Below are 17159 nucleotides of genomic sequence, written 5' to 3' on the forward strand. Positions count from 1 at the left end.
AATTACCAATCTGGTAACTAGCAAAGTGGTCTTAGTGGCTAAAAGAAACAAGAACATCTACGTTGCTGACTTTGAATCTTTACAAGCTAGTGATATGAGATGCTTGAAGTCAGTTGATAATGATGCAGAACTTTGGCATGGAAGATTGAGGCATGCAAGCTTCTCACTTCTGAATAAATTGATTCGGAAGGGCCTGGTTTGTGGTCTGTCAAACTCAAGATTCACCTGGACACTGGTTCTTAGAACAAAGGATGAGACTTTCGAGGTGTTTAGGGCCTTTGTCAAGAAGATCCAAGTGAAGATAAAATTGAAGGTAGTATGCATCAGATCTGACCACGGGACAGAATGTGACAATGCCAAATTTGATGAGCTTGTAACAAAAATTGAATCACACACAACTTCTCAGCACCAAGGACTCCACAGCAAAGTGGTGTTGCTGAAAGAAAGAACAAAACTCTGGAAGACATGGCTTGGACAATGCTCATCGACAATGGAATCACCAAAAATTTCTAGGCAAAAGCAATAAATACTACTTTCTACTTGGTGGGAAGGTGTATGATGAGGTCCCTCCTGAACCAAAACCCACTATGAGCTGCCAAATGGAAGAAAATCAAAGACAACTCATCTGAGAACCTTTTTGAATGAAACTACCATGTTCTCGACAATGGGAAGGACCAGCTTGGGAAGTTTAATGCAAAAGGCAATGAAGGAACCCTTCTGGAATACTCCTCACAAAGCAAAGGCCACAAAGTCTACAACAAAAGGGCACACTGAGTGGAAGAAAGTGCTCATGGGGTATTCAACAAGACACTTTCCTCTAACCAAGGAGGAAACAGTGATGATCAATATAATGAACCATCTTTGGTCCTTGGGAATATCTGAGGTTTCAAATACGGAGGCTGATATGATGAGTAAGATGAAGGAGACATGTGAAAGACAATGCAACATCATCTTCCACTTCTCACAAGGAACGTGGTACTTCACTTACTACCACTGAAGCTGAAGAAAGAGTGGAGATACAGTTCATGGCACTCCACAAGTAACAGAACAAGGAGCGCAGGGAAATCAAATTAACCTCCCAAGTTCCTCTACCAATCAAACCTCAGTCTCAAACTGGAAACACAAAAGCTCCTACCTATCTAATAACATAATCACTCCCCTTCATTCTAGAGTTAGACATGAATTAAAAATTCAAAAAACAAATTCCTAGTCCCTTCTGTATTTCCACTCCAGAATAGAATCCAAAGTCAAGTCCCAAGGAATCCTACTTGAAGGATGCCAAAAGAGGTTTGAGATACCTTATGGGAACTTAGGACCCGGTCCTGTATTATCCCTCAGGTGACAGTTTTAATCTTATTGGGTATGCTGATGTTAACTGTGCAAGTTATCTTGTGGACAGCAAAAGCACTTCTGGAATGGTCCACTTGCCATGATCATGTCTCATCTCTTAGGTCACAAGGAAGCAAAACTCAATGGCATCGTCAACCACTGAAGCAGAATGTGTAGCAGGAGCATCCTACTGTGCTCAAACCCTATGAATTAAGAAGAAACTGAAAGATTTTGGGGTAGCTTCTGATGGTATACCTTCTCTATCCAGTTCAAAACAAGAGGACCAAGCACATTGAGGGGTAACATTATCTTCTGAGGGTCAATATGGAGAAATGTTTAACTTGTGGAAAGTCCTGCAGCACAGAAGACCAAATTCCAGATATCTTCACCAAAGCCTTGAGTAGGGAACATTTTGGAAGAAACAAGGTGAAGCTGGGGTCCTATCTCACATCGATACCATTGTAGGTAAACACGCATGACGATCATAGAAGCTAAAGGTACAATTATGAACTGCGAAAGAAGAGTTGCTTAAATCTTTTTCAAAAAATTGTTTGGGCATCAGGTTCATGTACCACAGGTTAGTAGTAATGTGCTTGTTCTGCATGCCTTCTCAAAATTGTTAACAAAATTAACTCAACTGCCACATCATCCGACTTTTCAAAGTCTGCATGTCATGTCTTGTCTTTCAAATCCCTTCATCCCCTCTGCACGATAACGTTTTCCCACAAACCTACCGCCGTTTTCAGAACTATTCAGAACCCTTTTCTCTCTCTTCTCATCATTAGTCCTTTTTCCAATAAAACTTTCTTTCTCCCTCACAGCAAGTCATGAACCTTCATCTCTTCTGTATATCTGTGATTCTCTCTTCATCTCTGTCTCTCTCACTCTACTTACCTACCAAATACTCCTATAATGGCAATCGAACGATCGCTTCCCTCTCCCACCATTAACACTACTCTCACTTCCCTATCATCCTTAAAATCATCCCCAGAAATTCACTATTTCACTACTTCCAATACTACTGTATCCACACCTGGTTCCTTCTATTTTCCTATAGTTTCTCCTTTTCTGACAAACCCTATTTTCCTTCCATATATTGAAAAACCTATGTCTCATCATCCCTCTGATCTCATCAAAGAACACTCAGAAGGTTTTACCTCTCAAGTGTCAGAGGTCTCTGAGGATGATCCTGATCAGTATCTGAACTCCTCCATTTTGGACTTAGTGACTCTCACAAAGTCAACAGAAAAGGAAGCAGTGCAAAACATCATGGCTATCGCTGCTAAGAGTTTGATGAATGAAGGAGCATATCTCTTGTCTGAGTATCAGGGGGAAGAAACTCTATTCTTAAGCGATGTAAGAATCATAGTACTCCTCGAGTCTTTGGCTCATGAGACGTTCCCAGAAAAACCTACTGAAGAACCTGATTCTCTTCCAGGAAAACTCACTTCTGCACCTCCTGATCATCCCAAGCTCTTAGAATCCTCTTCCAAGTCACCCACTATCAGGTCGCAGCAGAAAGAAGGCTTTGAGTCTACATTGCAGAACAGTAGGAGGAGTGTCAAGACAAGGAAAAAGAGGTTGATGAATCAAAGGGAATTTGTTCTTGACAAGAGCGTTCCAGTAAGTGGGGTTGACAAAAATGCTTCAAAGGAACCTGGTTCCTTAGTGAAACAATCTATAAAAGCTCAAAAGTCTGTAGATGAAGCTTTCGATGAAACTATTGAGAAACAAAATGGTGCATCCATGAAGGGCAGCAACAAGTCTAAGAAGAGTCCAATTGAGCAAGCTATGTCTAAAGATGATACTGTGGGGCTAGTAAGTTGGAAAGGAAAGTCTGTTAAAGGATCTAGCAAACGAAAACGGAAAACTGTAAGGGAACCTGGTCCTCTGAGGACCATGCCCAGTGATAGTGGTCTTTGGAAGGAGAGATTAAGAACTCGGAAAGTCTTGTGGGGTCGTACATTTGACCCAGCAATTTCAGAGATGGCTGATATGAGACAAATTCTAGAGATAGTGGAATTTCAGCAATGGGAGCACTTGTTTCATGGGAGCATGCCTCTGGTGTAAGAAGATGCGGTACAAAATTTCTAAGCATCTCTCTTCACTGTTGAGGGGGATCACATTTGTGCGCTAGTAAATGGAGTAGACATTGTTCTCGACGCTTCAGTATTGGGAAAGGTTCTAATAATTCCATGTGAAGGAATATCCTCAGTCAAGGTGTCTGTGGTGTCAACTTTAGGAGAGCTATCATGAAAGAGCAAGTTATTCAGTAGGGGAGCATGTGCATAAGAAGGTATTACTTCCTGAGTATCAACTTCTTTTTGAACTGGTCAATAAGGTGCTCTTACCCCGTTCTGAGAGACGGTCCATTTCTACAAAATTGGATATGGTCTTAATGGAGGCGCTTGATGAGTTTTTCCCAATCAATCTGCCAGCAATCATGATATATCATATGCAAAAGGTGGCAAACTTTAAAAGTGGGAATCATGGGCTACCATATGGTTTTCTCCTTACTCAAGTGTTCAGATTTTACAAGGTCCCCTTGGGTAATCCCAGAGTGGGCACACAGAAGCAAACCTTCTCTAAAATCACTCTAAAGAATGTGAGTGCGTAGAAAGAGTTGGTGGAAGCATCTCGACCATTTCTCAGCTGATCAATGCTCAAAATGCAGCTTCTGAAGAGATCAGAAGGTTGAGGGCTCAAAATGCCATACTGGAAACTCAGCTCAGTCAAGCAGTTAAAGGACCCGATTCCATTAATAAAGAAGTTGTCCGCCTGACAAAGGAAAATGATAAGCTTCGCGCAAAACTGCTTGAAGAACAACTGTATGCAAATTCCCGACTGGACCTGGTTCTCAAAACCATTGTTGCCTCCTCTTCCAAGCCTCCCTCTTCTAGTGCCCCCTAGGATCCTCTCAGTGGCCAGCTATCTTTTGCTCTAATATTTTGTGGTTGTTGTTTTCTTTTTGTTTGTCTTTTTGTGATAGGCATGCTGGATTTCACCACTACTGCTCCTGTTTTGCTCAGTCCATTGTTAATATTAATGAAATAGCTCCTCTTTTTGCTTGTACAATGTTGTTTTCCTCTGCCTTCTCTTTTCTGTCATGTTGTGTGCACATATGTGACATGAGTTGGCTGTGTTAGACTTCGTTATGCTAATTGCCTGCTTATGTATCTTTTTAATGATGCCAAAAGGGGAAAAAAGGTCAGGGAGTAAGGTCAGGGGTCAGGAAGTCAGGGGGAACTTGTGTAGAAACTTGCTGCAAATATAAGGGATCTGATTAAGAGGAAATCAAAAGCAAAAGGTTAGGGAGAACTTGTGTAGATTTTGGTACCTTATCTGGTTATCTCTGCTTTAAACAAATACCATCACTGCCTAAGTTTGTCATCATCAAAAAAGGGGAAAATTGATGGGTTTTCAATGTCTTTGCCTTATGCTTCTTATGTTTTGATGATCTAACAAACTTATTGTCAAGAATCAGATAAAGAATCTTACCCACCTGGTGTACTTTTCAAATGAACAATGTTCAGTCTGATCTTCCAGTAAGTGAGTGAACAACCACAAGGAAGAACACAACAGGGACCTGGTCCCTTAGGGTTCTCCGACAGAAGTACAAGTCAACTGTACAGCTGGAACGTAACAGCAGATAGTGACTATCTGCAACTATTACAAAGAGGAACACAACAGGGACCTGGTCCCTTAGGGTTCTCTGACAGAAGTACAAGTCAACTATACAACTAGAACGCAACTGCAGAAAGTGACTGTCCGCAACTGTTTATGCGACAGTGCAACAATCACTTCTCATTGGGAAGAAGCGTGTACCAAGATTTGACATCACCATTATGATGTCTTTTGTAGTATAACAACCTGGTGCAAGGCAAAACACATTCACTTGTGCATTTAGTGATATTCTCTCAAACATCAAAGTGTTCATCCGGCATTGAAGTCACTGGTGTGTCAAGAACAAGAAGACAACTCCACTAAAGGATCAGTTTCACAATGAGTTTATATGTATCCATAGTTGAGTTGTAATCTTATTATTTATTCATCATTGTAATTCCTATCTTGCTTTCTTTGAAGCTACGTTTTAAGAAACCCAAAATCTGTAAACTTTCTGAGTTTATGTTGTGACTAGGATTAGTCATAAGTTTAAAGTCTTTGTAACTAGAGAGTCACAAAGTGGCTTGTGGTGAGAGTACCACAAGTTAGTTGAGTTGAATCCTTTGTAATAGAGTTATTACAAAGTGGCTTGTAATAGTGAGATTACAAGTTAGTGAAGTTGAAAGCCTACAAATGTAGGTCGTGATTTTTGTCCCCTTGTATGGGATTTTTTCACGTAAAAATCCCTTGTCTCTTTTACCTACTGCTTCATAAGTATTCTCAGTAGAAACTCATAAAGGATCAGATTCTCTACAGTTTGATGGACTTATATAAGTTAACAGTATTAAAGAGGGCCTCCCTAACCGGTAAAAAGTGGTGGGTGTCCATTAACGACCCCTACATCTCACTCTATGTGTTTCCTTGAGAGGTTGGGGTAGTTCCATTCTAACTATATATCTTGGGGCTTTGAAAGGCCTTCAAAGAAAGAAAGAACTGAAGTCAAACTTTCTATTATATCTCAGACCCAGCTGTTACTGAGAAAATATCAGGAAATACGATGATTCAAGAGGCAAGAAAAGGATTTGAATAAAGACTAGTTCCAGTCTCTATTTTTGTGTTGCATATTTCCTTTCTGTCATTTAAATGTAATAGAATTGGCCATGTCAAGTTTTTCGTCTATGTTATGAAGCATTACCTTTTTGAGCCCTATCGCACCAAGAATTATGTGAACATTGCCATGTGCATTGTCAGCCCAAAAAAATAAAGCAAGAAAGTTAATAGATCACAAGTTTCAGCTTTTAAATTAGCAATTCAAAGAATTTATGACTGAATGTGAGGCATTTACTGATGGGCTTTCTATTTAGTGGAATTTCGGTGGGACTTTTACCTTACTATACTATATATGAAACTTTATTACCTTCCATAAACAAGTGATAACTTAATTACATGGTCATATACAATTTACCAATTATATACAAATAAATTTTAAATGAGTATCCATTTATATTAGGAATTGAATAAGGAATATCTGTTATATCCCCATCCCTTTATACCTGCTCTCTCTCTCTCTCCCCCCAGTCTATGTTCCGCCCCCCCCCCTCTCTATCTCTCCTTCTCTATTTTTCCTCCTAATTTTTCTTCCTTTGATGTTCTCTGTTTTTTATGCTTTCTTGTTGTAATAAATTTTTAATAAAATTCATCAATAGTATGTAAATTGTATTTAATTTGTATCATATTACGGTTATATATATTTTTATTTACATATTGTATGAAAGTTGAAAAATAGTTGTATAATATATGAATCGTTGTATGAAATTTATATTTAAGTTATAAATACTGTCCTTTTACATAAAGTTGTTGATATCTATCAAAATTGTATTAAGAGTGGAAGTTTTGATTGAAATTTCAAAAATGAAGAAGAACACGCCACATACAAAATATATACAAATCATATACCAAATCCATACAAAAGACATATTGTATAAAATTTGTATGAAAATTATATTTAAATTACATGACGTTGTAGTTGTATTTAACTGGGTAAAAATAATATATGAAAGTTGTAGATAAGTTATAAATAAGTTTTATACTATATAATTAGTTATATAAAATTTGTTTTTAGTTTATATGTAGTTGTAGATATATCAAATTTGTACGAAATTTATTTTTAATTTATATGTTGTTGTACCATTCAAATTTGTATGATGCTGCTGTCACTTAAATTATCATTTATCGCGTGAAGTTTTTTTTTATTTTATTAGTAAGTGGTAGAATAAAATAAAAACAATATTCTATTTTTACTAAATAAATATCGGGAAAATAAAACAATAGCAAATTTAATCCAAACAATGTATGACGATGACAATTAAGGAAGCAAATGCTTGTAAAATTCATAGAGCCAAGTTTTGTTAAAAGTAATTAAGGCAGCAAGTACAAATTTTACCCTTGGTAACCCTGGACAATCAATATATCACCTAATTAATATTTAGTAAGTAACAATTATGTGCCTTATGTTAAAGTTTCCTTATACTAAGGAACAAACATTTAACAGTGTTAGGGCACAAATCTATTTGGAAATGCTCGTTGCCCTTAGCGTAGTTGTGCTGTCTGTATTGATTTACTTGCGGTATGCATGCATGACAGAAGCTAATCAATAGGGAAAATAATTATTCTCTACGCCTTTTCTACTAAGCTACATATGACTAGTTTCAAGTAGTTTTATTTGTGCAATAACCTTTAATTGTTGTGCCATGTGCTTGATATCCATCTTTAATTGACTAGTCTCTACGATCGTGCGATGCACGAATATCTTATGTCAACTATTACCAAACACTTTTCAAATGTAATAAACATTCTAAAATGACATAATTATACAATTATAGTTGTAAATCGCTTAAAGAATGCAACAATACCTAATATTATTTCTGTGATTGGAGGATTTACTTTAATTTAGTTAAACCTTAATAATTCAGCTACATAGAAGTCATATTTCTTTAGATTAAGATATATTAATAACGAAGAATACAAGATAAAAAGTCATTAGGTAATAATCTAATCTCTAAATTCAACTTTAATTTTGATTGATTAAACTTCAATCATGTGTCTCGTCCATAAGTATATATGCTTGTGCCTGAAATAGTTTAGTATATCCAAATATTGTTTATCACTCATGTACCTCGTGTTATTATTTGTTTTCCTCAAAATAATCAATGTGGTTATTCATTATTTGCATCATATTTGAACATTTTTTTTACTTGTAAACTATTTTATTATATTATTAGTGAGTTGTGATTTTTGGTTGAATTTCGTAGTGGCTAAAGTTTTATATATTATGATCCATCCAACGAAAAATTATTTTCTAGAAGAAATATATAATTTAGCTTTTAAAGGGCATAAAAATTAATTTACTTAATGTATGACATAAAGTGCTACTTTTTTTTGTTTTCCATTTGTTGTTTTCTATTTGTTTTCGGGCCTAAATAATTCGGATTCTTTCCCTCTTCAAAACTTTGAAATTAACATTGAACATATCTTTGTCTTTGCCACATAAATTAAGAGAAATTCACTTATAATTGAAGTGTACAACAAAATATTAATCTGAAATCGCAAGAAAAAGAAAAAGAAGAGTGAGTAGACAAAAATTTATTAATTGATGAATTTTTTTAATTTTAAGAAAGTTAAAAAAGATCACCAGATTAGTTAGTTGTGTACTTTAGCAAGTTGTATGAGCAAACATTTTCCTCAAAAGTGTTATGCAAATCTATAATACGAATCACCTATTATCTAATTAAGAGTAGTATATATAGTAAAATATAGTGAGCATAGACAAAAATGTAAAATAAAAAATAAGCATTCGTGATGGAAAAATGTCTAAAATAGATGTTTTGAACATTTATCGTAAATATATAACTAAATGAAAAATAAAAAATGAAATGCTAATACATTAATATTCAAAAGACTGCGTACTGTACAAATAAAGCTAACCATCTAAAATATTGTACAATACTCTTGGAAGTTAAAACCAAGTTACTCAATAATAAAAGAAAAAAACAAAAAAAGAAAAAAGGTTTTGAAAACTACTACTGCACTATTTTCAGAATACCAGAAACAATCACAAGAGTTATTTTATACTCCTACTGGAAAAGTTATCGAAAACTTATTTTTTTTTCCTTATATAATAAGTCCATTTTTTTTTACTGTTGCAATTGATTAATAACAAAACATATGGGTCCGCTTTCACAACTTGGTAAAATTGAACGCAAAAATTTAGTTTACTTGTATCTATGTACCAATTTGACTTGAAATCTATAATTAATGAGTTACTTTTACGTTTTTGTACAAAAATAATATAACAATAATAATATTTAGGGCTATTTTGATCTACCAATATTGTATTCATGCTTTTATAATAATATAGATAGATAGATAGATTATCGTATATTAAGGCAGAAGAAAAATAAGGAAAGAGGAGAGGGAAAAAAAAAAGGGTGTAACTAAGGTGACAAAAGAGTTGAAAGAAAATAGTTAACCACCCATATTATCCACTAAAAAATGGGTTGGATGATGAACTTTTTAAAAATAGATCAAATATGGATAAGAACCATATTATCCATTTAGAAAGCGGATAACCAATAGATAACCAATGACTCTAACTTTTACATTTATAAAGTCTCAAATTGGGAGTTCCTCAAGTTAGAGAAACTAAGAATTTCCCAAAAGTGATCATATGCAAGAAGTCATGGATAATATGGTTACTCATATTATCCGCCGGTTAACCCGTTTTTTATGCGTATTAAATATGGGTCAGGTCGGATAATTTATCCGTTTTTTCATTACCAGTTTTCGACCCGACCCGCCCGTTTGTCACTCCTAGGTGTAACCGAATCCCCTAATTTAAGGCATTGATAATGGATTGTATATAATTTGTAAGTAATTCTTGTTTAGGGCGGGTAATATACAAAACTAGGATAATTTTGATAAATAAATTTCAAATATTGTATATAAAGGAAAAATATCCCAATTTCTTTATGGATGGCGATAGTCCCTACCAGCAACTTGATTTCTAAAGCCTTTATCCACATAGCAATACCCTTCGGTAGTGGCATTAGCAATCAAACAGCATAACTTACGAGATGCAGAGCCTGCATTTGAGTCGGATTCGGGTGAATTCCACCAATTATCACAACATGAACTTCTGCAATATGGTATGATTGACAAGGTTTCTGAAATGAAGGAATTGCCAAAACTTATTCCTCAATAGTTAGGGCGATGCTCGTCATATTTTAATTAGACTTGTGAACTACAAAGATGCGTTTTCGCATCCTAGTGCTATTGTTGGGTTTTCTAAAATATGGGACAGCAAAAAAAAATTATAAGTGTTGATTGAAAAAGTCTTTCAATATTTTAACAAGGCTTTAAATAGCCAATTAGGTTAAAACAATCCACATAATTTAAAATACAAAAAATCTAAAATATCTCAACTAACCTAAATAATCTAATAGAAATTTAATTAAAATTGAAATTCATCCTAAACTAAACAACTTATTATGCTAAAAAAGTTATTGCTAACTGAAAGCAACAAAAATTCAGCCGCTATATCTTGTTTGGGGAACATTCCTATCATATGAGGCTATGCAAGTGGACACCTTGGTTTGATCTGTCGGTGGTTTGACTGCTGAAGAAAAAATAATTTAATTCTATTATTAAATTTACGAGTGCCATATGTTCAACTGAAGTTACCACTTTCGGGTTGAACTCTAAAATGCTGAATTCACCTCGACTCTTCCCATTTGAACATGAAATTAGTCACTTGATCAATCAGAGATGTGGATTTCAACCAGGAATACCAAATGGTGCCCATTTCCTCCTCAGTTGTCTCAGTAAGATTGATTACTTCTTTTAATTCATGATACCAGTTGAAAAACTCGGTATTGAATGCACATCTTTTACCAGAATTTTCCTTCTGTCAACACTCTTTTAATGAAGCCAACACCTGTAGTTAAACAAAAACATAAGACAGAGTGAATACACTAATGATTATGAGACAAGCAATCAACCTAAAGCAAATGGTTATTACATGTTACGTTTTCGATTTAGCTTATATATCAACCTAAAGCAAATGGTTATATATACGTGTAATGTTTATCTTGACATCAGGGGCAGATTTAGGGGCAGAAAGAGGTTCATTCGAACTCGCTTTGCCAGAAAATTACATTGTACATATAAAACATAATCCGGTTTGTAGCTCTATATATTATATGAATCCTCTTGATACGGCCCAAAAGCATAGCTTAGTAATCAAAGGGGTTCAAAATCTTTGCTAGCTTGTTGGTTCAATTCTCACTGGCCACAGTCTCATTTAATTATTTAACTTTTTTTCTTTTCGAACCTCATTAGCGAAAATCTTGCATCCGCCACTGACGGACACTAATCCATCTTATTTGAACAATTACTTACAGTTATCTTTTAAATATCCTAATTGTATAAAATTATTTTATACCATCAAAATATAAAAGTTAAACTCTAAATGTTTTAGTATCTACAAGTACCAGAGGCGATCTTTGAAAGGATTTCCACGTAAAGCAAGAAATTACCTGGAGTACTTCGCTATTTGCGCATTGAAGTATGGCCATGATCTTGGGACGGATGAACATTAAATGATATACGAGTGATTCAATTTGCAGCATACGTGTAATGTTTATCTTGACATCATGACTTGGGGGAATGACGATTTCTCTTGGATCTTCATATATATGGATGCTTTTAATCTGCAAGAATTTTGTCAATGACATCGCTTAAACGAAATTCAAGAAGTAGTGCATAAATTTTTTTAACAAAATAAGGGTAGTCCAGTGCACTAAGCTCCCGTTATGCGCGGGATCAGAGAAGGGCCGAACCATAAGAGTCTGTTGTACGCAGCCTTACTCTGCATTTTTGCAAGAGACTGTTTCCACGGCTCGAACCCGTGACCTCCTAGTCACATTGCAACGACTTTACCTGTTACGCCAAGGCTCCCTTCAAGTAGTGCATAAATCAAGTAAAGAAAAAACTTTATCTTAATTACCTTGTGGCAAGATACTGCTAATATCAAATCTTTAGAATAGTTGAACTTTTGAACAAAGCGAGGAAGGTTTGTGTACCAACTCCTATCCACTCTCCAAAATTTGATATTACTGTGCCGCGCAAGACAAAATCTAGACTGGCTCTTTTCCGGGAAGAAGGATCCATAGATGAGAAGGGCATTTTATCGCCATCAAAATAGAGGGTGTGTTTGGTAGGAAGGAAAATGTATTCCGGAAAATATTTTTTAATTTTTCCATATTTGGTTGGCAATGTTTTGGAAAATATTTTCCTTATCAAGAGAATAGAAAATATTTTCCAAAACTCCTTCTCAACCTTCCCCACCTCACTAACCCACCCCACCCCCCTCTCCAAAAAAGCCTTTTTTTTTATTTATTAAATTTCAATTTTTTCGTTACCACCCACCCTACTACCCCACCCCACCACCGCAAAAAAAATATTTCTTTATTCCTTTCAAATTTCTATTTTTTTTTATTTTTTTGCTCCCCTCCCCCCTCCCGGAAAAAATATTTTTTAAATATATTTTTCAGTTTTAGTTTTTTTATTTATCGGTTTAAAGGTTCAAAATTTTACAAGTTCCAAAATTATGAGTTCGGAGATTTATGTGTTTGGAAGTTTACGGGTTTAGAAATTATAAAGTTTATGGGTTCAAAATTCCGTGGTTTTAAAAGTTTAGTGGTTCTAAAGTTTATGAAATTTGTGGGTTCGGAAGGTTGTTGGTCTCAAAGTTTATGGCGTCATGTTTATTATATCTAAATTATTTATGAATACTCTTGAGAAGTCATTTTCCTTAATTTGTGTACCAAACACCGAAAAATGAATAAGATTACTACTTGTTTTCCAAGAAAATAAAGAAAACATTTTCCGTTATACCAAACACACCCAGAATTCTAATAAATTTGGAGCTTGAATCGTAGCTTTTTTCATATACCTCCATTGTGTTAAAGTGAATTTCTTGAGTTTTCCACATACAATCTCTATATTTTTCAGCATATAGCATTTTATTAGACACAATTCTGAAATATTTGTGAACTTAAAAAATATGTCATGAAATTGTTGGTCTGTGATGCTTGCACCGGTGAGTGTGAGTATTTGTAAAGTATTGTAAGCATCCAGAATTTCAATTTTGCAAGGAAGAAAAATATTGAACGCACTCCTGCATATCCATAGTCTCGAAGATTTGGAGCCTCGACTATCACACTTTCGAGTTTGCACGATGCAACAGCCAAAATCTCCAGATGTATAAGGCCAAAAACATGCAATTTTCTTGTACCATCGCAAGCCAATATGGTTAGATTCCTGATAAACGGGCATCTATCGATAACTCTTTGCAATTGCCCATCTGAAATATGGACATCATGCAAAAGAAGATCCTTAAGACAACAAAATCTTATGTTAGTGGTGCCGATATCAAATTCAAACTTGCACTTGCTTAGTCCCAGTTTTGTTAGCTCTTTACCAGCATAAATAACATCAGGTAAACTATAGTACGGTGATTCTGAACCTGAAACGTGAATTTCCAGCACCTTGACATTATGTTTAACCACCAAATCAATCCAACGATCCGTATTAGAAGCTAATTTTGGATCATGATATGTAACAATGAATTCTTCAAGACGTAATTTTTTTTCAACGTGGAATCGTAAGGATTCATCGACTAAGGTGACAAACTTTTCCAGAGTCATATGAATGTTGTCTGGTAATTGATTGAATTCAAGATGAGGCCTAGAAATCCAACAATAGTACCATCTCTTGGAGAAGACACTAGTTTGAGCCGCTAAAGTTGCATACGATGTGATGAATGATATGCACCGATAACTCTGATATTCAATCCTCTCCATGAACTGTTTCTGCAATATAATCTCAAGCAATTTTCTACATTTTGCTTTTCTTGGTGGTGTCGTACACCATTCTTCCATTGCTTTATAAGAAATAAGGGAACACTTTTATTAGGGTAACCAGACAAATTAAAGTGAGAATATATACCACACACACACATATATATATATATATATATATATATATATATATATACCCCTAATAAATGTATTGCAATAGAGTAATAGAGAAGGTCTTTTGGTAATTCCAAAAAAATTAAACCCAAAGTTTGTTTGTCACCCTCAATCCCTTTCACGCCGTCCCTCTGTTACCCTATCCAATTCCCCTCTCGTTCTTGCAATGACCACAAAATTGAACTCATAAAAATTAGAGATGCAAAGAAGAACTAAAGACCTTGACAACAAAACTTATTTTTTTCATCGCAAATTCTGTGCAGAATTAACGAGGAGATGGGAGAATTGGACAAGAAACTAAAGTGGAAGAATTTGCTTTTATTAACCCATTGAAGTTGAAAATAAAGGACAGAACACATTTCAATCGATTATTTCATTTCAATGGGTTTTTAGGGAAATTAAAGGGTCTGATATGTCTCTCTACTATTAACAATTATTTAAAAATGTCCTTCGTTATACTATTTGGCTGTTTAAGCCCTTACCGTTATACTGTCACACAAATATACCCCTAATTTTAACGGAGTGCCACGGGGCAGCTCAGGAATAAAAGGAGGCACCCTCTGTTTCAATAGCCGGATCCAATTAAAACCCACCCTTAATTTTTTTCCCATTACCCGACCCATGTGCGTCAAATGCAGTCCATAGTTCACGACAAATTGGCCTAATACCGCCATTTTCATCTTCTTCATACCAAAGTTTACCATTAAGCTCCATGTTTCACCACTTGATCGATTCAACAATCAGGAAAAAGAAGTAATTCCATGCTCTAGAATATCTTTATTTTCCTTATTTTCAAAGAAAGGAAATTTCTTCAATTTATTTCTCACTCCAACCAAAATGGAAAAATAATATCTAATGGTTAGAAATTAGGTTTGTGAGATTCCACATTTTTTCAATCAAGGTTTTCGAAAAACGCCATAAAAAGAAGAAAGAAAGATCAGAAAGCATAACCACTCTCAGTTCTTCACAATTTTCGGGTATAATTGTTAAAAAAGTTTGAAAACCCATTTGCTTTGGAATTATAAATTTGTGACAGTATTTTTTAAGGGAGACGTGAGGCATAAATCTGATCTGAGCAAAAGAAATTATTGGTGATAAAAAAATTAGGAAAAAAAATCGAAGCCCATCGTGAAAGAACAAGCTTTAAAGCTTAGGATATGCAAACAAACCTGAATTTGAACAGAGCGGAGGTTGCTTTGGTTGCTGTTCCAAATCTCATCCATTTATTATTGTGGATAATCCATCTAAAGGACTAGGGATTCAAGGAAAGTTGGAGATATGGAGATGTTCTTTTGAATTTTTTTAAAAGAAAAAAATTTAAAGTTGAGCAAATTGGGTAGGGTAATGCATGGGTAAAAAATTAGGGGTTGGTTTTAATTGGATCCTGCAATTAAAACAGAGGATGGGTCCTTTTATTTTTGAGTTGCCACGTGGCACTCCGTTAAAATTAGGGGTATATTTGTGTTATAGTATAACGATGGGGATTTAAACGGCCAAATAGTATAACGAAGGACATTTTTAAACAATTGTTAATAATAGAGAGACATATCAGAGTAAAGTAGGAAAATTGTGGTGGCAGGCTATTTGAACTGAAATGTGAATATGGTCTAAAATGTGAAACGGTGAAAATGGAAGAGTGGTGGCAAGCTTTCGATTATCTCTGCAAGCTGACAATGAATAGAAATAGAAGAGGAGAGAAGTAGAGAGGCTACGGGAGAGAGATCTGAATTTGTTTGAGTTTAACTTTTTAGGAAAATTGTGGAATTTAGGAAAGGACAAAAAAAACCCTTAAGTTTTATGTGGTGGCATTAAATAGTGAGGGTATTTTTGAGAAATGAATTATGCATACAATGCTAACCTACTACAACTATGTAGTAGGTTAGCAAAACCCTACATATATATTATATATAAAATTTCACATTTATTGATTCGTTTGGTAAAAGGTATAAGTAGATATAGTGCTGATATAAAATTTAATATCACCTTATTACTTTGTTTTGCTAGCAAACCGACTATAAGTTATTCTGGGATTAAAATTAGTACCGTGATAACTTATACCTGTAGGTAGTGAGGTAATTGGTGTCGGGATAATTTATACTTTCTTCTTAGAAATTATGCAATTGTCATTTTTAATATAACATACCAAACAATGGATAAAAAATAAATACCAAAATAATTAATCCTGGTATAACTAATCCCAGTATAACTTATCCCAGCATAAGTCGTATGCACACCAAACGACCCCTTAGTGCTTGAAATAGATGGAAAATATTGATATATTAAGTTTTCATAATGCATACAACCCCTTACAAAACTTTTGTCAGTATATTTTATTTAGACATTCAAACTAAAGGCTTTTCCAATTAAGCACCTGGCGTAAAATGCGATGAATGATGTGCACAGGCTACTCTAATATTCTATCATCGCCATCAACTATTTCTGCCATCTTATCGAGCAGAATATAACGCTAGGCTTGGTGGTCTTTTGTACTACCTGATGGTTTCTTGTATAATCTTTGTTTGAGTAAATAATTACTAAACCAAGTAGTGATGAGTTAAAAGGTGAATCTTAGTTGAACCTAATAAATTCTAGACCGTGTAGATAGAGCACTTGTTTAACGAGTAGGGTTTAAGAACATTAAATAGTGAATTTAATATGTTAGGATTGACAATAAATATGATAGCACAAATGTGTAATAACTGTAAATAATGCTAAGGAATGTACTAGGAAAGGATTTACCACCCAATTATTATACGATTGGGATGATCCTTTTCTCTGATGGCGACACGGAAAAGTGTGAAATCAAGGTAGGTATGAAATCTTGAGATTTATGGATAAAGATTGAACAACATATGCTTGAATAAATCAATGAATAAGACAACTTCTTCGTATATTCTTCTGTCAGTCTTTTACAATATTTTCTAGTCCAAAGAGCAGACCCTTTTGTTTCCTATCTTTTCCTATTTATAAGGGATATTACCCAAAAACTCTAAAAAGTACATCATAAAGAATATCCAAAGAAATATTCTTTATGTCCACATGTGAACCTATGTTGCTATTACTCTCTCATCTCGGCTGCCTGCTTCTGGCATCAGCCTTTATAAGGACGACCTTTAGTCGTTGTATCGTGGTCGA

The 17159-nt window shown here is 34.9% G+C and overlaps 1 protein-coding gene and 1 long non-coding RNA gene across 2 annotated transcripts; both read right to left on the reverse strand.

Moving 5' to 3' along the window:
- Positions 1–10411: 10411 nt before the first annotated feature.
- LOC104228154 (uncharacterized) lies at positions 10412–12226 on the reverse strand. The gene is made up of 3 exons (XR_711270.2): positions 11996–12226; positions 11526–11699; positions 10412–10924 (listed from the first exon to the last, which is right to left on the reverse strand). It is a non-coding gene; the product is annotated as an uncharacterized lncRNA (long non-coding RNA).
- Positions 12227–12829: 603 nt separating this feature from the next.
- On the reverse strand, positions 12830–15718 carry LOC104228155 (F-box/LRR-repeat protein 25-like). The gene is made up of 2 exons (XM_009780559.1): positions 15194–15718; positions 12830–13933 (listed from the first exon to the last, which is right to left on the reverse strand). The coding sequence occupies exon 2, from the start codon at positions 13929–13931 to the stop codon at positions 13017–13019; it is 915 nt and encodes a 304-aa protein (XP_009778861.1). The 5' UTR covers positions 13932–13933; positions 15194–15718; the 3' UTR covers positions 12830–13016.
- Between the last annotated feature and the right edge of the window lie 1441 nt (positions 15719–17159).

This window comes from Nicotiana sylvestris, chromosome 10, assembly GCF_000393655.2.
Source record: "Nicotiana sylvestris chromosome 10, ASM39365v2, whole genome shotgun sequence".
NCBI classification, from domain to species: Eukaryota; Viridiplantae; Streptophyta; class Magnoliopsida; order Solanales; family Solanaceae; genus Nicotiana; species Nicotiana sylvestris.

Bases quoted from the DNA above. Each gene is read 5' to 3' on its own strand.
- LOC104228155 (XM_009780559.1), bottom strand. From the start codon at position 13,931: ATGGAAGAATGGTGTACGACACCACCAAGAAAAGCAAAATGTAGAAAA.